The sequence below is a fragment of the Cervus canadensis genome, chromosome 13 (assembly GCF_019320065.1).
Source record: "Cervus canadensis isolate Bull #8, Minnesota chromosome 13, ASM1932006v1, whole genome shotgun sequence".
Classification (NCBI taxonomy): Eukaryota; Metazoa; Chordata; class Mammalia; order Artiodactyla; family Cervidae; genus Cervus; species Cervus canadensis.
Window position 1 is genome coordinate 37,546,375 of NC_057398.1, and position 23,346 is coordinate 37,569,720.

Consider the following 23,346-nt stretch of genomic DNA (forward strand, 5'->3'; position numbering starts at 1 on the left):
GGCAAGTAAGCAAAGGACTCTGTCTTGGAGGAGACGCAGCCCTAAGTTAACAGCCTGGCCTGAGTCTGGCACCCCTGGGCAGCGCACAGCCTTTATGACCCTTTGTGATTACCTGAAGTGTTGTTCTTCAGTTGCTCAGTCATGTCCGACTCCTTTGAGACGCTATGGACTGCAGCCCCTAGGCTCCACTGTCCATGGGATTTCCCAGGCAAGAATACTGGAGTGGGTTGCCATGCCCTCTTTCAGGGGATCTTCCCAACCCAGGGATCTAACCCGGGTCTCCTGCTTGGCAGGAGGATTCTTTACCACTGAGCCACCTGAGAAGCCCCTGAAGTAGGTGCTTGCTAATTATTTATTGAATAGAGAAAGTGAAAGTCGCTCAGTCGTGTCCGACTCTTTGCGACCCCATGGACTATACAGTCCATGGAATTCTCTAGACCAGAATACTGGAGTGGCCAGCCTTTCCCTTCTCCAGGGGATCTTCCCAGCCCAGGGATCAAACCCAGGTCTCCTGCATTGCAGGCGGATTCTTTACCAGCTGAGCCACAAGGGAAGCCCTGAATAGGGAAAGGAATTAACTTAATCCTAACAAAAAAACACAGAGTGGATTTTACCTTTGAGTTAATTGAGGCTGCCCGAGAGATGGTAGGAGCCAAGCGCAAGGCCAGAGTTTCAGCAGTCTCCCTCCAGACCCACTTCGCTCCGGGGGTCCAGGGATCCCGGGTAGATGTGTCTAAGGAGTGGCCCCAGAGGGGAGGAGCTGGATCAGGAGGCGGCTCCGGCTTCCCCGGAAGGAGGAGAGAAGGTCGGCCCCCGCCGCTAAGCCGCCCGCCGCCTAGAAGGGAACGCTTGAGGTCTGGAGCTCCCCCGACGCGGCCCTGGCCCTGAGAACCCCAGAATCCCTGGCACACGGTGGGTGAAGGGGTTCCGGCGCTGGGTTGGCGAGGTCTCAGGAGCGGCGCAGAGGGAAGCGGCCGGAGCGCGGCGCGTGACGCAGTCGCGGGGCGGGGCGAGAGCGCGCGGCGTCTAGGAGGCCGCAGGCTCCAGGCCGATCCCCAGCTCCGGTCCCGCGGAGCGCGCCGCCCCGCGACCAGGTCTCAGCCCAGCCGGGGGACGGGTAGGGGGGTGACAGGCGTGGGAGGGGGCTTGGATGTCAGGCACTGCGGGTCTCCGGTTCTCCCAACGTTGACCGAGCCCGAGGACGCCGTCACTGGCGGACCGACACCCACGGCAGGCGGAGAGGGACGGAGGGAGCCGCTTCCGGGCATGGTAGGGGCGTGGCGGGGGCGGAGCCCATCGCCGGGGTCTGGTCGCCGCGGCGCGGAATCGCTCGCCTCCCGGCCTGGCTGTCCCGGAGCATCCTCGGCTTCCGGGGCCCCTCCCACCTCACCTCCAGACCAGCGCCCTGGCCAGGAGACAGTCTAGGGACTCTGGGCACCGTCACTCCCACGGGCCTGGGACGGGGCCAGACTTACCCAAGCCTCAGCTTTCGCTTTCGGAAATAGGCTTAGTAACAGGGTCTCAGGGGGTTCTTAGGAGAGTCTAGGGAGAAAAGGCTAGTGTGTGGCTTCTGGACTGGTACGCAGGAAGCCCAGTAGGTGCGAGAGGCTGCTTCGTAGCGCTGATGCGCTGATGTAGACGTTTCCACTTAAGAGTGCCTCAGGATGACCTTCACCCACCCACCCCGACCCCCCGCTACCCCCGCTGCAGTCAGGCTTTGGGGATGGGGTCCAGTAATAATGTGGGTTGCCATGCCCTCCCTCAGGGGATCTTCTCCGCCCAGGGATCGAACCCGCGTCTTTTATGTCTCCTGCTTTGGCAGGCAGGTTCTTTACCGCTAGTGCCACCTGATGTTGTTAGTCGCTCAGTCATGTCCAACTCTTTGCAACCCCACGGACTTTAGCCCACCAATCTCCTCTGTCCATGGGATTCTCCAGGCAGGAATACTAAAATGGGTTGCCATTTCCTTCTTCAGGGATCTTCCCGACCCAGGAATGGAACCTGGGTCTCCTGCATTGCAGGCAGATTCTTCACTGTCTGAGCCACCTGAGAAGCCCAGTAACATGGGACCAGACTTTGGACCACAGGTTAAGACACCTCTAACTTGGAGATCCAACCAGTCCATCCTAAAGGAGATCAGTCCTGGGTGTTCATTGGAAGGACTGATGTTGAAGCTGAAACTCCAATACTTTGGCCACCTGATGCGAAGAGCTGACTCATTTGAAAAGACCCCGATGCTGGGAAAGATTGAGGATGGGAGGAGAAGGGGACGACAGAGGATGAGATGGTTGGATGGCATCACCAACTCAGTGGACATGAGTTTGGATAAACTCCGGGAGTTGGTGATGGACAGGGAGGCCTGGCGTGCTGCGGTTCATGGGGTCGCAAAAAGTCATACACGACTGAGAGACTACACTTTCACTTTTCACTTTCATGCACTGGAGGAGGAAATGGCAACCCACGCCAGTGTTCTTGCCCGGAGAATCCCAGGGATGGAGGAGCCTGGTAGGCTGCTATCTGTGGGGTCGCACAGAGTCAGACACGACTGACACAACTTAGCAGCAGCAGCAGCCCAAGGGACCAGGGGACTGTAGGAGCCAGGCTTGAGGCCAGAGTTTCAACAGTCTTTGTCCAGGCGGGGGCCCACCTCCCTCCCTGCATCCAGGAAACCAGGGTAGAGGTCTAGGGAGTGGCCCCGCAGGCCAGGGGCTAGGTTAGGAGGACTCTGGCTTCCCAGAGGGAGGAGGAAGCAGAGAGAAGGTGAGTCCTTGCAGGAGCTAACAAGTTCCTTGTGGTGGTGGTGGTTTAGTCACTAAGTTATGGCCACCTCTTTTGCGACCCCATGGATTGTAGCCCACCAGGTTCCTGTCCATGGGATTTACCAAGCAAGAATCCTGGAGCGGGTTGCCATTTCCTACTCCAGGGTATCTTCTCGACCCGGGGACAAGTACCTTATTTGTTTATCTATTTCTCTAGTAATGGTAAAATGCTTCTACCTGGGCAGGTGCCAGTGTGCCCACCCTCATTTTTTATGGGATGAATGTGTTGAGAAGACTGAACTGTGTGAAAATTAATAAAGGGAAACTGATAGTACAATCCCAGCATCAAGAGGCATACTGAGCATTTCTGGCAGAAAGTGACAATACTACTGCAAACAGGAGGCAAAAAAGAACTTATCCTAGTGAAAGTGACAATACTACTGCAAACAGAAAGCAAAAAAGATCTTCTCCTCGTTTGGCAACAGCTCAGCCAATGAGAGACTAACAACTCAACCAATGAAAAGCCATTATGCTTCCAACTCCTAGTGTCTTCCAGTGAATTTTTTTGTTTATAACAGCCCCACCCAACTTTCCCTTCTCTATGAAAAGAGTCCCTTCTCCTTTACTGAGCAGGACTTGTAAGTGGTTTGGTGAAGTTGCATAGCCTGAATTGCAGTTCTTTGCTGCTCCAAAATAAACCGGTTTTGCTAGTAAAAAACGACCATTTTACTGTTTTAGGTTAACTTTTCACGGAGGTTTCCACAGAGGTTTCACGGAGATCCAGGGAAGACCTTCCAACAACTCCAAGGCTGCTGAGCAAACAAGTGCCGCAACTCATAGAATCCACTGGGCTCATTACTTTCTTGCCAACCTGGCAGTTTGAGGGTAAGTTTTTCTCCTGGATCCGAGCTCCGCTCTTTCTGCGTTTTGAAGCTCTCCAGGCTTTATTTGGGGGCTTCCCTAGTAGTTTCAGACGGTAAAGCATCCGCCTGCAGTGCAGGAGACCCAGGTTCGATCCCTGAGTCAGGAAGACCCCCTGGAGAAGAAAATGGCAACCCACTTCAGTGTTCTTGCCTGGAAAATCCCGTGGACAGAGGAGTGTGGTGGGCTACAGTCCATGGGGTAGCAGAGTCGGACACAACTGAGCAACTAACACACAGGCTTTATTTGGAATCAATTTGAAGGCGCCATCCTTTTTTTATTAAGGCCTTGTTTGTCTGTGAGTATTTGGTTAGCTCTTAGGCCTCACTCCATGTTGAAGTCAGACTGTTCTAGTGGAACTGTGCTAGCTTCCAGCCCGACTACTTTTGGAACCAGGCTTTTCCTATTGAAACTGTGCTAATATTTGGCCTGGAGGCTGTTTAAGAATGATTCTTTTGTTCCAGAGAAAAAGCCCTGAAAAATAGGATCCTGGTTATATAAAAATGTTTTGAGGGTGCTTCCCTTTTCAGGGATCCGAGGCAATTTTATGTTAAAAAAAAAAAAACAAAAACCTGCTGTCTCTCCTTACAAGCATTTTTAACTAAATGGACCAACCGAAACAGATGTAATTTAGAACATCAGTGACCAATGTAGGAAACTTTTGAACCCCCCAAATTTCCTTTCTTAAAATTGTTCAAAGTAACTGAAGCAAACATTAAAGACAAAACAGTTTCTGAGGTCTTCGTCTACCCCCTCTTCTTTGTCTGTGGATGCTGGCTTCCCGATGCTCCCTCACTCTGAACCTATTGGAACATGCTCCTTAAAGTTAATCTTCTGAGGATTGAAATAAATCTCAGATTACCTATGTTCCCTGGACCAATTGTGAGCCATAGTTAAAGCATTTCCTAAAGTAACTGAGGATCCCCCATAGGTTTGCTGGAGATTTTAATACAGTTTTTCAAACCTGCCAGTCTGGTTTCTCAGATTTATATCAGTCCACGTGCTTGTTGGTGAGTGTCAAGTAAACACTGGATGTTCCCCATGGGAACATTCTGGAAGGGTTTTAGTAGAGCAAACCCCTACCTTTTGGCAAGAGGCTATAGCACTCATTGAAAACCTCCACTGAGCAATGACAGTAGCTTTTCCTAAGCCTGTTGATTGGAACAAAATGCAGCCTTACACACAAAAATCTGATGATGATTCTGTTCATGATTAGTCTAATCGACCTAAGGTTAATTTTTTTAAATGTATGTATTTTATTGACGTATGGTTGACTTACAATGTTTCAGGTGCACAACAAGGTGGTTCAGTTATACAAATACACTTATATTATTTTTGAAATTATTTTCCATCATGTGTTGTTACAAGATATTGACTATAGTTCACTATGCTATACAGTAAACCTTTGTTGCTTATTGTGTATCTATTTTTTAATTAAAAATCTAGCATTCTATTCATACTAAGTCAAACAAGTGAAATCAAAATGTCATAAATTTTTTAGTTAGGCAAAAATTCATAAGTTTTATAAAATATATATATTATACATATTTGTATATGTATACAAAAGCTCTTCTGCTACACTTGATAAAGGCTTGAGAAAGAACGTCAGAAAAAAAAGAGTTGGAGAACATAAACTAAATGAAATGGGAACACTGAATATGAAATAGAAAAAGTGAAACAAACTAGATAAAAGTAAAAGATCATCATATGCCCAGTTGTTTTTAAACAATGACTGCTCATTAGAAGCATTTCTGGTGCTCTGGAGGAGAAAAGCAAGCCCTGAGCATTTGTATGATTTCAGGTTATTTTTAAAGAAATATTCAACTTCCTTCAGATGTTGAGTCCCCTTGGGTAACCGTTACTTCCATGTTTATTAATGGACTGAACTGGGATCTTTTTCTTTTAGTTAAAAGCATGAGGATGGAATGGGAAACTGTGTCCACTCTTATATTCATTTGGTAAATCAGCTTACTTGCTCCCTAAATGAGCCACCAGAAAGAAAGACCTCTAAAATTCTTAATCTTCAGCTCCAGCAAGTGTAGGTCCCTAAAGAGATCCAAAACCTTCTAGTTTCTGGTATTGCAGAGAATCAGGGTATCAGAAAAAAGATTTTTTACCAATTTAAGCATTTCAGGAGTTTTCAATCTTCTCATCAAGTCTCTCATCAGCCTTTCCAGTGTCCTCCTAATGCCCAGTGAAAGGGGTCCGAGAACTGCAGGGGCTCTTCCCAATCCTCCCTGTTCATTAGCTCCAAGAAACATCTCTCCAGATTAGGAAGGAATTTCTGTCGTTACTGAGAGCAGAGCCACACTCTTGGTGCTCAGCCCCACTGCAGAGAACTAATACAGTTCAGATAGGGGGTCTCTAATAACCCTCAACAGGCTCCTGTCTCCGAGCCTTTTCCCTTTTGTTTGGGCCTTTTGAGAGATACACACCCGTTCTCTTAGCTCCTCCAGCTCCATTCATTATTAGGTTAAGGCTTCTTGGAAGAGTATTATACCAGAATTTCTTCCTCCCAAAAAGAGGAAATAATTCTAGAATTTAACAGTAGCCATCAAAATAGCCAGCCAGGTAAATAAAAAGACCTTTTGACATCTTTTACTTGTTCTGTGTCTGACACTATGTGGGCTGATTCTGGAAATACCAATTGTTTGTCCCTGATGAATCAACTACTACCCTCCTTAAGGGCCAAATCTCAAACTGATACTGGCAAAATTCACAGTGTACCTCCCATTAAGATTCAAATAGATCCCTCTAAACTCTCTCCAGAATTAATCAATAGTCTATAAGTAAAAAAGCCCTTCAAGGTGTAAAGCCCATAATAGAAGATTTCAAGGCTCATGGTCTCATTATCCATTGCAATAATCCCTGTAATACCCCTATTTTACCCAAGGGGTAAAACCGAGATGCTGAAGATGGTTTGTCCAGGACCTCCAAGCATCAAACACTATTATCTCTCAACACCCAGCTGTTCCTAACCCCCACATGCTACTGACATCTGTTCCCTGTGGAAGCAAGTTTTTCACTGCGACTGATTTATGCAGTGTATTTTTCAGTACTCCAGTTGATAAAACTAACCAATAATCTTTTTGCTTTCACCTGGAATGGACAACAATACACCTGTACAGTGATGCCCCAGGGTTTCACAAAAAGTCCTTACTTTTCACATATCTTGAAAGCTGATTTAGATGATAAGTGATTTAGATTTTGCTTTGTTAAAATACTTGCTCTTGTGCTCTCCTTCTCAAACTTCCTCACAGGAAGACAGCATCCACCTGCTAAAACTTTGAGACATAAAGTCTCCAAAGAAAACCTGCACTCTGCTCAAACTCACCTTTGATATCTAGAGCACGTGATCTTAGAACAGGGACTATGTTTGGATCCAGATAGGCTCCATAACGGGCTCCATGACATCCTGAACTTCCCCAGATCAAAAACTAAGCACCAGTTATGAGGCTTTCCCAGCCCTCTAGTTACTGTTGAAATCAGATTCCAAATTTCTCTCTATGGCTCAGCCCTTACGTGATTTATTAAAAACTGGTAAAGTTGACTCCGTTAATTGGAGAGGTCAAGATGATACAGCCTTTGAAGACTTAAAGAAAATCTTAGAGACCACCTGCCCTTGAACATCCTAATCACCAGCTTCCCTTTTTCCTCTTTGCATATGAGAAGGCAGGGACTGTCCTCAGAGCACTCACCCAAAAACATGGGGACCATCGTCAACCTGCAGGGTTTTGTAGCCAGCAGCTGGACCCTGTGGTGCAGGAATACCTCCCCGCCTCCACCCATGCCTCAGCCATTCCTGCCACTGTCCTCTGGTTAAGGCCACTGAAGAGATAACCATGGGATCCCATTCAACCACATTTGTACCCCAGGTAGTGGAAGCCCTCCAGAATTCTCATCCACTCAACAGTTTTCAGTCAGTTGTCTCACCTCATATAAAATCCTTTTGCTGACTGCTCCCCACATAACCCTTTCACATTTACTAATTTCTGCCCAGCTGCTCTTCTTCCCACCTTCACCACGAAACCCCTCAGCAGTGCCTGACCCTCACAGGTCACTCTTTGATTTAGAGGAGATGCCTCTAACCAATGCAGATTTTTCATGGTTTACTGATGGTCCTTATTTAAAGGGAGAAAACGGTAAAGACTGTGCTGTGTATGCTATTACAACTCCTTTTGATATTGTTGAAGCAACACCTTTGTTCATTGTTCAGTGACTAAATCCTGTCCAACTCTTTGCCACCCCATGGACTGCAACATGCCAGGCTTCCGTGTCCTTCACTGTCTCCCGGAGTTTGCTCAAACACATGTCCATTGAGTCGGTGATGCCATCCAACCATCTGATCCTCTCTCGCCCTCTTTTCCTCCTGTCCCCAATCTTTCCCAGCAACAGGGTCTTTGCATTAGGTGGCCAAAGTATTGGAGCTTCAGCATCAGTCCTTCCAGGGAATATTCAGGGTTGATTTCCTTTAGGATTGACTGGTTTGATCTCCTTGCAACATCTTTACCTATGGCTTAATTACCCTACAGGCTGAATTATATGTTTCTCACCGAGGCTTCTAAGTTTAGCAAAGGCAAAACTGCTTATATTTATACTGAGAGTCAGTATGCCTTTGGAGCAGCCTATGACTTTGGGATAACATGCGATCCCCTGGGCTGTAGCCTGCCAGGTTCTCCTCTCCTTAGGATTTTCCATGCAAGAATCCTGGAGTGGGTTGCCATTCCCTCCTCCAGGGGTTCTTCCCAACCCAGGGATCAATCCTCCGTCTCTATATCTCCTGCATTGCAGGCGAATTCTTTACCACTGAGTCACTATGGAAGTCCCCACAGCTGATAAAAAGAGATATATTTTAATATTGTGTGTGTTAGTCACTCAATTGTGTCCGACTCTTTGCGACCCCATGAACTATAGCCCACTAGGCTCCTCTGTCCATGAGATTCTCCAGGCAAGGATACTGGAGTGGGTTGCCATTTCCTTCTCCAGGGGATCTTCCCGACCCAAGGATTGAATGCAGGTCTCCTGCATTGCAGGCAGATTCTTTACCATTTGAGCTAACCGAGGAGCTCAGAAAAACAAAAATATATCTGTATCAGCTACTGGAATACTGGAGTGGGTTGCCATGCCCTCCTTGAGGGGATCTTCCCAACCCAGGGATCAAACCCAGGTCTCCCACACTGCAGGCAGATTCTTTACCATCCGAGCCACCAGTATTCTTGGGAAGCCTAAGAATACTGGAGTGGGTAGCCTATCCCTTCTTCAGGGGATCTTCCCAACCCAGAAATCGAACCAGGGTCTCCTGCATTGCCTGCAGATTCTTTACCAGCTGAGCTACTATGAAGAAGATTGCTCTACCAGAGCATTGTTATTTTTAATGAAAGCAATTAAGCCTTTATTATAAAATCTTCTTCATAGTGTGTTCTTGGGAGATGAAGACCTTAAGTATCACACCTTTCAATCTAGAGATTTCATCTATTGGAGAAGACACCTCAAGAAGGACTCTCTTCAGCCTCCCTGGAAAGGCCCCAACTGCTGCTAACCTCCCCTTGTGCTGCCAAACTCCAGAGAACAGACTCTTGGATTCATGTAACGCATCTAAAGAAAGCACCAGACCCTGACTGGACCTGCACACCATCTGGTGACCTGAAGGTAAAGATTTCCTGGAATTGAAGCAGATGACATCCAATGAGGCAGCTTGCCCCAGATGTCTAGACAAGGCCTGTTAGAGGGTTCAGTATTCACAGATGTGGCTGTCTTTCATCTAGACTATAAAACTGACCCTGGATTCTTAGCCAAATTCAGTCTCTGCATTTGCAACTTAAAATCTGTATCACTGATGAAACATTTGATTCCAAAGAGTTTCTTTGGAGATAACAATATTGTCTAATTACTCCATGTTTATTCCTACACTGTGTCATTCCAAAGTTCTTGTTAATTCCTTCAGTTTTGAGCATGACTTTGCTTCCCATTTGGCACTCATGGTAAACAACCGCCTGCCAATGCAGGAGACAAAAGAGATTCGGGTTCAATCCCTGGGTGGGGAGGATCCCCTGGAGGAGGGCAGGGCAACCCACTCTAGTATTCTTGCCAGGAGAATCCCATGGACAGAGGAGCCTTGTGGGCTACAGTCCATAGGGTCACAAGAGTTGGACACAACTGAAGCGACTTAGCAACAAATTGCTGTATTCAGTCTTTTAAGATACAGACTTTTAGATGGGAAATTCCTGAGAGATCTCCTCCTGCCCACCCTGCCTTGATACTTAAATGTGACCACAATGGGTGTCCAATATGTGCACTTTCCCTCTGACATACGACAAGACACTCAGGAAGGGTCCTTGGTGGCATCCAGGGACAAAAGGTGATTCAACGCTAGTTAAAAAAACAAAAAACCCTGAGTCTTGATCAGGGATGCCTTGGAGAAAGATCTTGATCCAAAGGGAGAAATGTGAAAATTAATCAAGGGAAACCTTACTAAAATGGACTGGGGAGGACAGAAAGGGGAGTACTTGACAGTCGATACACATCCCAACAGGAAGCATCAATACAGATCTCCAGCAGGAAGTAACACTACTAGTGCCAGCAGAAGGAAGAAAATTTTTCTCCTTTCCTGGCAACAGCTTAGCCAATGGGAGACTGTCACAACTCAGTCATTGAAAAGTCACCATATTTGGAACTCCCAGTTTCCTTGAGCAAGCTTTATAACTATCCCTCCCAACTTCCATATCTCTTCTATAGAAGAATTCCCTCTCCTTTGCTTGGGCTTCCCTTGTGGCTCAGCTGGTGAAGAATCCGCCTGCAATGCAGGAGATCTGGGTTCTGGGTTGGGACGGTGCCCTGGAGAAGGGAACGGCTATCCACTCCAGTATTCTGGCCTGGAGAATTCCATGGACTGTATAGTCCATGAGGTCACAGTCTGACACGACTGACGGACTTTCACTTTCACTTTCTCCTTCAGAAGATTTACAAGTGGTTCAGTTGGGACAGTTGTATGTCCCAAATTGCAATTCTTTGCCAGTGTTAGTCTCAGTTGTGTCAGACTCTTTGTGACTCCATGGACTGTAGCCCACCAGGCTCCTCTGTCCGTGGACTGTTCCAGGCAAGAATACTGGAGTAGGTTGCCATGCCCTCCTCCAGGGGATCTTCCCAACCAAGGGATCGAACTTGGGTCTCCCACATTGCAGGCAAATTGTTTACCATCCAAGCCACCAAGGAAGCAGTTCTTTGCCACTCCGAAATAAATCTCTTCTGCTGGTAAAATATCTGGCTGTTTTATTGTTTTAGGTTAACAACTGCTTTTTTGGCCAAAGTCACCATGGAAAATGAGAAATCTCCCCAGTGTCCCTGCATGTGGGAGGAGACTATTCCCTCCCCCACCCATAAGCAGATAAGGCCCTGAGTGATAGTGGGTACAGGCCCACCTCACCCCCACCCCCTGAGGGAATCCCCTTAGACAGCTGGATAACCAGGATCCCCCCAGGCAAGATTCAGGCCAAGGTGGTGACACCACTCTAATTTTCCCAAAACCCTGTGCAATTCAGGACTCCCCTTGGTGACTCATTGATAAAGAATCTGCAGTGTAGGAGATCTGGGTTCAGTTCTTGGGTCGGAAAGATCCTCTGGAGAAGGAAATGGCTACCCACTCCAATATTCTTGCATGGAGAATCCCATGGACAGAAGAACCTGGCGGGCTACAGTCCACGGGGTCACAAAAGAGAGTCAGACATGACTAAGCAACTAAACAAGGACAAAAGAGTTAATGATGCTGTGGAGCACTTCTCAACCAGCCTTGTGCTCGATGCTTTACTTGTACCTACTCAGTCCTCCCAGCCCTTTTGAGGTCAGGACAGCTACTACCTCCATTTGGGGTGGTGGGGGGACTACCTTCCCGGGACAGGGAAGCCTGGTGTGCTGCAATCCATGGGGTCACAAAGAGCTGGACATGACTTAGCAACTAGACAACAATCTTCCCAGATAGTCATTGCAGGCCACAGCTGAAACACAAGCAATCTTGCATCTTCACCCTCAATCTGCTTTTCAGTTTCTGGGCATTTCAGAGTGACCTGAAGTCCAAGTCAGAACTGTCAGGGTTGCGGGGCGGGGGGTTGGGGGGAACTCCTCTGGGGGATATTTTATCACATTGGTTTTCCAAGCTAAAGTGAACAATTTGGGGAGAGGAAGTTTGTTATCTCGGGACTAGCCCATCACTTAAGTTGTGAGCTAGTCTGTGGATGCAATAAAGATTTTTTCTAACAGTGAATTCACAGCATTAAAATGATATCACTGCAAGCTTTTGCACAGCTTATAGACATCAGCATGGTCTTCGCAAAATCTTACAGTTCACCAGGCCCACCAACTAAAAATGAAGCCATTAATTTTTAATGGGGGGATGGAGCCTCTTAAAAAATTAGTCCCTGAAGACTTTATCAATATTATTATTGTACTCTTTCAAACGCGCATAACATGTGACCCCTTTATTGTGAAGGTCTACTGTATACTAGGGGCTTCCCTGGTAGCTCAGATAGTAAAGCATATGCCTACAATGTGGGAGACCCGGGTTTGATCCCTGGGTCGGGAAGATCCCCTGGAGAAGGAAATGGCAACCCACTCTAGTACTCTTACCTGGAGAATCCCATGGACTGAGGATCCTGGTAGGCTACAGTCCATGGGGTCGCAAAGAGTCGAACACGACTGAGCGATGTCACTTCACTTCACTGTATACTAATGTGTGTACTCAGTCGCTCAGTCGCGTCGGACTCTTTGCAACCCCATAGACTGTAGCCCAACAGACTCCTCCATCCCCAGGATTTCCCAGGCAAGAATATTGGAGTGGGTTGCCATTTCCTTCTCTGGGGGATCTTCCTGACCCAAACCCATGTCTCCTGCATTTCCTGCATTGGCAGGTGGGTTTTTTTACCACTGAGCCACCTGGGAAGGCCACCATGTACTAGAAGGGGGCTCAGATGTTCCCTGGCCCGGGTCCCTGGGGATCTGTGGGGTCCACCTTCCTGGTCGGAGCTCATGACCACTGTTGCTTCCTACAGGCCTGTGTGTACACCTCATCCCCCGCAGCCATGGCCCTGGTCAGCATCAACCAGCTGCCTGAGAACATCCTGCTGGAGGTGTTCACGCACGTGCCCGCCCGCCAGCTGCTGCAGAACTGCCGCCCCGTGTGCTGCCTCTGGCGCGACCTCATTGACCTCGTGTCCCTCTGGAAGCGCAAGTGCCTGCGGGAGGGCTACGTCACCGAGGACTGGGACCAGCCTGTGGCCGACTGGAAGGTCTTCTACTTTCTGTGCAGTCTCCGCAGGAACCTGCTGCGCAACCCGTGTGCTGAAGGTGAGCGGGGGCTGCCTCCCTCCCTTTCCTGAACTCAGGACCTTTGCACTTGCTGTTCCCACACTACCTGGACTATTCCCTCACTGTCCCCCACCCCCCTGCCCCAAAACCTGTCACTCTTCCTTGGTCCTTCTCATCCATCAGATCTCAGTTCAGAGATATGCCCTGATCCTGCATCTGAAAACAGTGCCCCCCTCATGTCACATCGCCCCATTTCCTTCCTTCATTGCACTAGTCATAACCTAGAATTACTCAGTTTCTTGGTTTTTTTTTTTCCCTCTGCTACAAATTTCAAGTTCCCGGGGCCTGACAGATCTTGCCACTTGGCAGCCCGTGTCCACATAGCAAGTGCTCAGGACACATTGGTTGAATGAATGAGCATACACCCTGCCCCTCTTCCCATCTAGTTCAGTCTTTGCTATCTAAGGGCTATGTGCAAGCTGGCTCTGTGCCTGGTCTGAGTCATTATCCTCCTGTCACCTCATGATACAGAGGAGGAAAATGAGGAATTTGAGAGGTGACTACAATCACATGGTTTGAGGCTCCAGTTTTGCCTATGTTCTCTTATATTTGCCAGGGTTTGTTTATTTTTTCTCCCTTCGTTAGCACCTTCATTTCACATCAGGCATCATGCTTCCTGCTGGGATGTAGCAGCAACTGATCAAGAGGCCTGGTCTGTACACTTAGGACCTTTTTCATGCTTGTTTTCTCTCTCTGTTCTCATGAGTGTCATGCAGGTTAGCCAAAGAAGAAAGGTAGGCTCCATTTTATAGGTGGGGAGTACGAGACCCCCCAAGATGAGTGTCTTGCCCAAAGATCTAGAACTGCCCAGCTTCTGGAGTCTGGTCCTGACTACTAATAGCCAGGCCCCATATAGGCCCCACTCAGTCTCCTGGCCTGCCCCAAATTCTGCTCAGAAGCTGCCCAGCAGGTCCAGGCCACCAGCTTGGCTCATCAAACCCTGCAGAGACGGCCACCCAGCCTTGCTCAGCTCTCCCTGTGGGCCTGCCCTGGGCAGTAGCCCAGCTTCTGGATTTCTGAATTCTTCTGGTTCTCTGCTGGGGAGCCCCCAGGGAACCTGGGAAATAGATGTGGGCTCCTAGTAGAGGGAACAAAGGAGTGATTTTGAAAAGCTCCCCTGGTGATTGTTCTGGAAAGCCTGGAGAGGAATCAACTTGTTTCAGGGGAGACAGAAAGGATAGCCTTATGCCTCCAAATCTACTCTGCCAACCTGGTGGGGAACCTGTCCACAAATACAGGGTTACTACACGGCACCAACCCAGAGGATGCCCGGCCCCTCAGTCCTCCCTCCTGCCCAGGGCAGCAGGTTCCCACCACCCACCAGCAGACCGCCTCGGATCTCAGTTACATAGCTGACCTCCCAGACGTCGACACTGGGGGGACTGCCAGAAAGTGGTCTGAGGTGGGATGAACTCATACTAACCGTTCAGAAGAGAATTACCCTCTCGGGCCCTGCATCATTCAGTGGTTTGAGAACTGAAACTTGGGTATTTCCCAGAGCCCCTCCAGCAATATGGAAGTGAGGAAAGTTTGGTTTAGAATTTCTGCTTATACTTTTTCTTTTTTTTTGCCCCCAGCTTCACATTAGGAATTTAGCCAGTCAGAAAAAGTTGGAAAGTGGGAGGGGAGGGTCCCGGATCAGAGCTGATGCGATGGGCTCAGGTCAGAATGTGGAGCAGTTGGGGGTGGGTCTTTGCAGAGTGGCTTCAAAGTGGCATGGGGGGCATGCCTTGAGATCTGAGCCTCCCCAACCCCTGCCCCGCCTCCCAAGACCAAGTGGAGAGGGCCAGGCTGAGCATTCACACAAGGGATCTCACTCGGGCTTCTGTTTTTCCTAGAGGATATGAGATCCTGGAAAATTGACTCCAACGGAGGGGACCAGTGGAAGGTGGAGAGCCTCCCTGGAGCACATGGCATAGACTTTCCTGACTCCAAAGTCAAGAAATACTTTGTCACGTCCTATGAGTAAGATAAACTGAGCCGAGAAGCTGTGTGGAGGGAGGAGGGTCCAGACACCTTCTGCCAAATCCCAAGGCCTAAGTGAGGGCCTGCCTATGAAGCTCCAGGGAGGGGGTTCCCAAAACCAGCTCACAGTCTACTGCTACCTAGAGCAGGAGTCAACTCAGTGGCCACGTTAAGAGGCAGCAGGGGTGGAGAGCAGTTTGAGGAGGCAGGGAGCCCATTTGGGTGGGGAGGCTAAGTCAGAGGCAGTACAGCCTGTCCCCAGTCTAGGGACCTGAGTTTACAGGTGCCCTCCTTAGGGTGCTAGGAGACTGGGCCTAAGGACTGGGGTGGATGCAGCCCAACACAAGTGGGTCAGGCTCCCCGCATGTTCCCCACAGGGCTGCCAGGAAGCAGGAGCCAGAGTCCACAGCAGCAGTGACTGGCCCGCAGTGATCGAGCGGGGACTCCTGGGCCCCTTAAACTACCCCGCTGGGTCCAGGCCATGCCTGCAAATGCATGCCTTTCCCTCTGCTCCCCAGCATGTGTCTCAAGTCCCAGCTGATAGACCTCAAAGCCGAGGGCTACTGGGAGGAGCTACTGGACAAGTTCCGGCCGGACATCGTGGTTAAGGACTGGTGAGTGCCCCCCCCACCCCAAGTCCCACACTCTGCAGCCCTCCCTCTTCTCTTCCTGAGATCCCCTGTAGGGAGTGCCCGTGGAACCCAGCAGTATCTTGGGGAATGGGTTGCCCTCCTTCCTGCTGATAGAGCCAGCACTTACTCATTGAGCACCTGCCTCCCACTACCACCACCGCCCTGCACCAGCAGATGTTAACCCCAGTTTACAGATGGGGAGACTGAGGCCTACAGATGAATTGTCACAAACAGGCACGGGAGCAAAAGATAGCAGAACCCAGCCTCCTTGGACCTCACAGATACTCACATGCCTCCTTGCCTGTCTGCCACCCCTGCCCCTTTAACTGTTCATCCCACGACTCTATCCCAGGCTCCTACTCTGTGCCCAGATAGGGTGGGCACAGGCTCTGCCCTGGCCTGGCTCAGGGCAGAAGCTGAGCCCCGGTGCCAGCCAGGCCCAACACTCTGAGGGCGGAGGGTGGGGTTTGAGGTGTGCAGAGCTACGGAGGTTTCAGAGGGTACAGTGGGACTGCCCAGAGGCTGAGTTCTGTGCCAGCCCCCATCACACAGGCCCTCCCTCCCAAACCTCCATGAAAATGTACAGGTGACACACATCTGACAGCCCAGGCCTTTATCTTTGTAAAGAGCCTGTCGCTTTTTAGGTTGAAAAAAGCGTTATGTTGGAAAAAAAAAAAGATTACGTTGAAATCTCCACTGGAACACCCAAGAAGGTTATTGCCCCTTTTCTCAGATGGGCTCATTGAGGCCCAGAGCAGACTATACCCCCAGGGGCACACGGAGCACTGCAGCCACCTGGGCCTCATGAGCAGAGCAGGGCAATGAAACTCGGAGCCCCAATTTATGGGCCTGCTGCCTGCTTGCTTCCAGGGCCGCCTCTGTCTTGGGGTGCCCTGTCCTGAGCCCCGCCCTCCCACAGGTTTGCCGCCAGAGCAGACTGTGGCTGCACCTACCACATCCGAGTACAGCTGACCTCAGCCGACTACCTCGTCCTGGCCTCCTTCGAGCCCCCGCCCGTGACCATCCACCAGTGGAATGATGCCAAGTGGACAGAGGTGAGGCCTCACCTGCTTGCCCCTCGCCACCTACTTCTCCCAAGGCCAGGATGGCAGGAAATCAGGAGCAGCCGCAGGGCCTGGGATGCCCCAGTCCACTGCCTGGAGCTCCTGCCTTCTGGGCTGGAGGCCCTCCCTTGCAGGACCTGGCTCCACCCTTCCCTTCTCCAGCTCCAGTCCTAGTGATTGCTCTCTCTCCCCTCCCTCCAGGTTTCCCACACCTTCTCGGATTACCCTCCAGGTGTCCGCCACATCCTCTTTCAGCATGGGGGCAAGGACACCCAGTTCTGGGCAGGCTGGTATGGGCCCCGCGTCACCAACAGCAGCGTCGTCATCAGCCACAGGGTGACCAGGAACCCGCCCCCTGCCGTGGCGCAGCCCTAGACCTTGCAGAGGCCAGAGGAGGCACCCCACCTGCCCTCCGCACTCCATCTCCACAAGCCATCTGACTGTCCTCTGACAGCCATCCATCCGTCCTCTGCCTGGGCCAGTCGAGTGCCAAAGGTCCCCTGCAGGCAAGAGCTGAGCCTGTAGGGGGCAGCCCCCGCTCTGACCTGCGGCAAACCCAGCTTGCGAACTTACTGTCAGGTAGCTCTGACTTTTTTGTTGTAATAAATGTTTTCAGCAAAACTCGCCTGGGACTGGGGCCAGGGGTGGGGCTACAAGGTCCTTGGCACTTGGGCAGAGAAGCAGCCCCTTCCTTCCAGGTAGTGACAGCCCAGTTCAGCCCTGGGGGCTCTTTATTGAAACAACTCACAGCACAGCATTTGAGACAGACAGAATCCCGGCCGGCCGAATCCCAGAAGGCTGAGAAACTGAGGTCCCAGCACTCTTCCCTGTCCTCCTGGGCGGAGAAGGGAGCGATTCCTCCACGAAGGCAACCAGGCCTGAGCAACCCAGGGCTGGAGGCAGGGGTGGTCCATACACAGAGACAATAAGAGCACTTGGAATCAGGGTGGCCCTGCAGCACGGCCCAAGGCTGGGCCCCCAAAGTCTGACAGTCGTGGCTTTCCTGGGGGGTACGGGGGAGGGCAGGTGCACCCTCAGCTGCTTTTATGCGCCCGCTCTTCTACGTAGAGCTGCATCTGATGGACAGGAATAGACACTATGGTCAGACGGACAACCAGGGCACCACTTCTAGGGAACCCACGGGGTCTCCGCCCAGGGTGGGGCTGTGGGGTCACTGCCAGGGGTTAAAAGAAGAGGGGATTGGGAGCCTTATGCCAGGCATGCCCTGTCATTTCCCCTGAGCCTTTGTCCACAAGCCACCTGGCAGGCCTCAGCACAGGGGCCCCAAGCGGCTCACCTTTAAGATGTCTGATGTCATGGTCTTTAGAGGTATCAGTCGGGGGTCGTGCATGTGGACATCCTGCTCGTCTGCCAGGATCCAGGGGAAGTCCTGCGGAGGGGACCAAGGGAAGGGTGGCAGGGGGCCCGCTGCCCACCTTCACTTTGCTCCCCTCTCCCCTTCCAGAATGGCATCCTCAGACATCAGGAAGCATCAGAGCCATCAGGGAATTGCCGTTGTGCAGAATCCCAAGTTCCCCCACCAGAAAGGCGTAGTCTGTAGATCTGAGCTGGCCTGGGAGCCCCAGTGACTCAACATGCCCCAAACACCAGTTCAGAAACTGGATCAAGGCTCCCCTCCACTGAGCGGGTGCCTCACCCTCCTCTCAGCGCTGAGTGCCCAGGTAGGGCACTGACAAGGTGATGACCTCAGAGCTGATGCAGGAGAGCTACTGATGCCAGCACTGCCATAAGCAGTGTGATGAGTGCCCTGCTGGGGCAACACCCCTGCTCGAACAGAACTCTTGATTCTCAGCGCCTCCCAACTATCTCCTGCCCACCCTGCTACACCAGTCCCATCTCACCTTGATGACCTGGATCTTCTCCATGTTGCGAGTGGCAGCTTCTCTCGTGTGCACTAAGACGGTGAAGGTACAGCCTAAAGAGGCCAAGTTCGGTCAAGCCTGGGCCACCCCATACCTGCCACTGGACACAGCCTTTTCCCACACAGCCTAACTGGCACAGCAACCCCACAGAGCAGAGTGTGAACCCAGTGCTCAGACAAGACACTCAACAGGGAGACTTAACCCCCAGGTGGAGTCAATCAGGGAGGCCTCCTAGAGTAGGAGGGTTCTTAAGAGGGGTTCTATAAGGCAGGAAGGAAGAGAGGCGGCTTGGTGCAGCCAAGTAGGGACCCAAGGACACAGGCCAACACTGAGCCATGGAAATGCCCAGGGAAGAAGGGGTGGGGAAGAGCACACCTGGGGGGTTGTGGTCCAGAACAGCATCACACACACTGATCTTCAGGATGAAGGCTCGGAGCAGCTGCTCCACGTGAGATAGCAGGGAGTCGGAGCTGGGAAGGAGAGAGGAGGAGGGTCTCCCAGCACATGGGTGTCTCCCCTCCCACTGGCAGGCAATCAACCCTGGAAGCAGCCCTGGGGGTACAGAGGGCCTGGTGCTTCTGAGGGCCTGCCTACTTGATTTCACATGGTTAAAATCCTCTGGGGAGTTTAAAACCAAAGCCTTGTCCCATCCCAGGCTAATTAACTCAGAATGGGGTGGGGTGGAGGGGTGCGGGGAGCATAATGAACCCTAGTAGGTGGTTCTAACGTGCAGTCCAGTCTGAGAACCAGGACACCAGGCCAGGAAGGGACAGGGCTTGCTTGAGGCCACACAGCAAGTAGGGACAGATTCTAGTGCCCTGACCTTACCACAGGAAGCTGGCAGCTGACCAGCCCAACACAGCCACCCAAGGTCAACTTCTAGTTGACTATGGACTGTATGCTTGACTGGGAAGTCAGGAAACTGGGTCTGTGTCCTGGCTCTAGGTGACCAGGTCAAGATCATCTGAGAACCAGGACACAGTTGATTGATTTCTGCATCTATAAAACGAGGTTGGGACCAGCCATTTGCCAATGCCATGATTTTCCAGGTGTGATACAGGACGGTTTTCTGTGATACAGCAGGGTTTTCTGTGTAACCTGTGTGACATCCACAGAGACTGCTGGGTGGCCAGCTGTGCCTCGGCCACTAACAGGCCCCGTTAGGGCAGCACACCTCACCACGTGTCCTCCCAGGTCTTTAGCAAGGCATTCGGGGGTTGCCTTAAAGGGGTTAGGATAGGGGTATTGCTAGGGAGCCTGTGGATGGGGAATAAGGCAGCGCACCTGATGGATAGCAGCGGGGGCTGGGTGATTTCAAAGACAAATTTCTCCACTGGGCGGTGCTCCTTGTCCAAAATTACCACCACCACTTTCTCCACATCATTCTGCAAGGACAAGATCCCCCTCCTCCAGAGCTGGGTCCCTGCCTCCTGTCTCCCCTGCTCACTCGCCTCCCTGCCACCTGCTCCCTGCCCAGGGAAGGTTGGGAAAGACACTCGCAGTCCTGCTCAGATTCCAGGCGCAGAGTCCCTGGGATCCCAGAAAGAGGTTTGAGAAGTTGAGCAGGCACCCCAGTGGTACCCACGGAGAGGAAAGGATGCTGGGTCCCATTGTAATGCTAGGATGTCTCAGGGAGCAGAACAGATAGAGGGAGGCAGCCCTGAGGGGCCAAGCCCAGACAGAACTTGGGGCAGAGGGAGAGAAAGGAACATGGGGAAAGGACCCAAAACCCTCAAGGCAGGCCCCACTCAGCAAATTCCACGAACCAAGGCTCCAGGCCCAGCATGCCTTGAGCATACCCACATGCCCTGGGGCCTGTCCCTGGGCAAGGGTGGTCTCCAGAGAGCAGGGAATAGGCTTCTGGGTGTTATTAGTCATGTGGACACCACATGGTCCCAGCATTGCCCCATCCTGGAGCATGGAGGGGCACGGGAGGCAACGTAGGCTGGGGGCCTGGTGTTCTCACCTTTTCCAGGAGCGGCTTGACGCAGTGCAATGTGTCCTGGATATACTGGTTCAGCTCCGGATGACAGGACATCTAGACACAACCCCCACGACGGCTGGTGAGGTTGCAGCACTGATGGGGGGACCCCTGACACCCTCTCCAGCTGCCCAAGGCCCTGCCTGCCTTTGGAGAAAAGACCAGCTGTTCCCTAGGGCTCCCCACCAGGAGACAGACTTCCCATCATGAGGCTAAGAACTGAAGAAGTTAGAAGATCCTAAGAATTCAGTCCCAACATTAGCATTTAATACAGTATTAGGAGTTTCTAATGCGGGGCCACTGAGCTCCTCCAGAGTCTGAGATGTCTCTAAAAAATTGTGGGGGTTTGAGCATACAGGCATTTTTCCAGAGAAGGGATCCAGGAATTTAATCCATTTTCAAACATTAAGAATCTGGAACTAAGGACCTGAGTGGCCTCAGGCTTAACTCCTCTGCCTTTCCTTACTTCATCTGTGGAAGATCTCATTTAAAAAGAAAAAGGAGGATTAAGTGAGACAAGTACCTAGTACACAGTGTTGTTGTTTAGTTCTCAAGTTGGGTCTGACTCTTGCGACCTCATTGGCTGGAGCCCACCAGGCTCCTCTATCCATGGACTTCTCCAAGCAAGAATATTGGAGTGGGTTGCCATTTCCTTCTCCAGGGATCTTCCAAACCCAGGGATCAAACCCGGATCTCCTGCATTGGCAGGTGGATTCTTTACCACTGAGCTACCAGGGAAGCATGGTACACAGTGGGTACTCAGTAAGTGCTGATTCTTTTTTTTCATTTTCCCTGTATATCTTTTTGCTTGTTTTTTGTTTCCCACCCCCCACCCCCCACCCATATCTTTTAAGCTTCCACCACCTTCCAGTGTTCAGTCATTTGTTCTAATATTTACTGAGTGCTTTCTAAGGGGCAAGAACTTCTAGAGGCTGCTGATGTAGTCACATGTATTTACTGCTTCCTCTGCCTTTTAACCTAAAACAAACTGTTACAATTAGGGTAAATAAAGGTAGAGAGAAGGTGCCTGAGATTATAGGAATCCCCTCCAAACCAACCATTCATCAGTTTCGGGAGACCTTTAAAAATCAAAGATGGGGGGAAGGGTGGGGGGGACTCTAATTAGGGGACCTGGTCCCTAACTTCTGGCAAGGGGAATTCCCAGTTCAGAGAGGAGGGAAGGAGATGCCATGGCAGTGAGGGATGGGAGGCTGTGGAGCTATTAGCTGCTTCTGAACAAGAAGGCAAAGTCAGGCCGCTGGGGAATGAGGGCGCTGAGCCTGAAGGTGGAAGAGAGTTGAAAATCCCCTCTCCATCCGCTCTGTGATTTGGAGGTGACCCAGTGCACCCAACCTGGCTGTGGGGACTCACCTGGACAGGCACATTGTACTTCTTACGCTTCTGGAAGATGCCCACCGGGTAGACCTCACGCACGTAGAGGATCAGGTGCACCGCCACCTCCAGGAACTCGCAGAGCACATCGGCCACCACTGAGAGACGGGCAGAACCCGGTGCGCTCGTCGAGGGGGAAGCCCGCCAGCCCTGGCCCTCCCTCGCCCCCTACCCGGGGTCCGCAGGTCCAGCCTCCCTACCTTGACCAAAGTTGAGGTCCTGTCGCGTGAGCGTGGTCATCCTTCCCGACACCTGGGGGGTGGGGCAGAAGCTGGAGCTAGTTCCAGAGGCCCCGGCAGCCGCAGGGCCCGCCCACTCCCACTGCCCCGCCCCTCGACCTGGGAGGGAACCCGGGCAGGACTGCCCGTCCCTTCTCACAGAAGCAGAGCAGCTGGGAAAGAGTCCCTCCCCCCGCCTCGCCCGCCCCACACAGGTGTTAGAGCTGGGAGGCAGCCTAACGCCTGCGATCAGCTTCCGTGCACTGGCCGCTTCGGCCTGCAGTCTCGTGGAGCTAGAAAAGGCCAGAGTTGTGCCCGCATGAAAGGGCACGGCAGCGGCCGCAGAGGGAACAACTGGATGCGCAGGGTCAGGAACGTAAAGCTGGACACGCGGAAAGCGAAACTAGGCTGGAATTAAGACTTCACCCCCTGCGAGGCTGGATTCCTCCTCTGCGAGAATCCCGCCCCTCCCCTCTCTCCTCGTACCGACTCCGGCCTCGATTCCCGGCTGGGGGCCCGGCCCCCGCAAGGGAGACCACCGACCAGATTACTCCCGCCCGCCTCCCGCTCAACCCGCGGCCGGGCGCTGCTCCGTGACGTCCGCGGCGCTCCGCCGGGTCCTAACGCCGGCTCCAGCCACGCCCACTCCCCACTCAGCCAACCACGGGTGCGGGGGGGCGGGGCTGAGAGAGGGGTGGGCCCTGCCTGGGCGCCAAAGTGATCCCAGGGCCCGAGTCGGCTGATGCTGCGCCACGCCGCTTCCTTTCAATTAAAGGTGGGAGCGAAAAAAACAAAACAACTTTGGTCTCCACATCGGATCGCAACATATTTGCCTCCTCATGGCATTTCTCTCGCTTTAGGACATAAGGGACGAGGGCGGGTAGGTGTTGCTAGTGAGAGCCACTGGAGGTCACAGATGGGCACTCTGGACAGCGACATCTACCGCTAGCTCCAAAGTCACCATCCCCGGAACCTCAGCTGCCCAACCGAAAGCGAATCCGCCGGCTCCGGGGCGGGGATAGAGGAGGGCCGGCGAGCAGCGGGGACGTCCACGTTCCCACCCTCATCTGGAGCCTATATGCAGCCAGTCTTTACCTCCCAAGAAGAAAAAAACCTCCCGGGTTATGCATCGTAACAATAGCTGACATTTATAGAGCCGCTTCCCAGGTGGCTC

General features: G+C 51.7%; 2 protein-coding genes across 6 annotated transcripts; one reads left to right on the forward strand and one right to left on the reverse strand.

Moving 5' to 3' along the window:
- Positions 1 to 762: 762 nt before the first annotated feature.
- Positions 763 to 17,316, forward strand: FBXO6 (F-box protein 6). Of its 5 annotated transcripts, none has more exons than XM_043485166.1 (8): positions 788 to 912; positions 3,498 to 3,644; positions 9,144 to 9,329; positions 12,722 to 13,016; positions 14,876 to 15,002; positions 15,521 to 15,616; positions 16,554 to 16,689; positions 16,900 to 17,316. In XM_043485166.1, exons 4-8 carry the CDS (start codon positions 12,752 to 12,754, stop codon positions 17,071 to 17,073), a joined length of 798 nt encoding a protein of 265 aa, XP_043341101.1. In that variant the 5' UTR covers positions 788 to 912; positions 3,498 to 3,644; positions 9,144 to 9,329; positions 12,722 to 12,751; the 3' UTR covers positions 17,074 to 17,316. The 5 variants fall into 5 exon arrangements, with proteins under 5 accessions (XP_043341104.1, XP_043341101.1, XP_043341100.1 ...); XM_043485165.1 differs by lacking the exon at positions 788 to 912 and adding an exon at positions 1,002 to 1,094; XM_043485167.1 differs by lacking the exon at positions 788 to 912 and adding an exon at positions 1,130 to 1,269.
- Positions 17,317 to 17,403: 87 nt separating this feature from the next.
- On the reverse strand, positions 17,404 to 22,783 carry MAD2L2 (mitotic arrest deficient 2 like 2). Its single transcript, XM_043485174.1, has 9 exons — positions 22,659 to 22,783; positions 22,155 to 22,206; positions 21,934 to 22,052; positions 20,548 to 20,619; positions 19,866 to 19,966; positions 18,957 to 19,051; positions 18,561 to 18,634; positions 17,996 to 18,088; positions 17,404 to 17,774 (listed from the first exon to the last, which is right to left on the reverse strand). Exons 2-9 carry the CDS (start codon positions 22,192 to 22,194, stop codon positions 17,733 to 17,735), a joined length of 636 nt encoding a protein of 211 aa, XP_043341109.1. The 5' UTR covers positions 22,195 to 22,206; positions 22,659 to 22,783; the 3' UTR covers positions 17,404 to 17,732.
- Between the last annotated feature and the right edge of the window lie 563 nt (positions 22,784 to 23,346).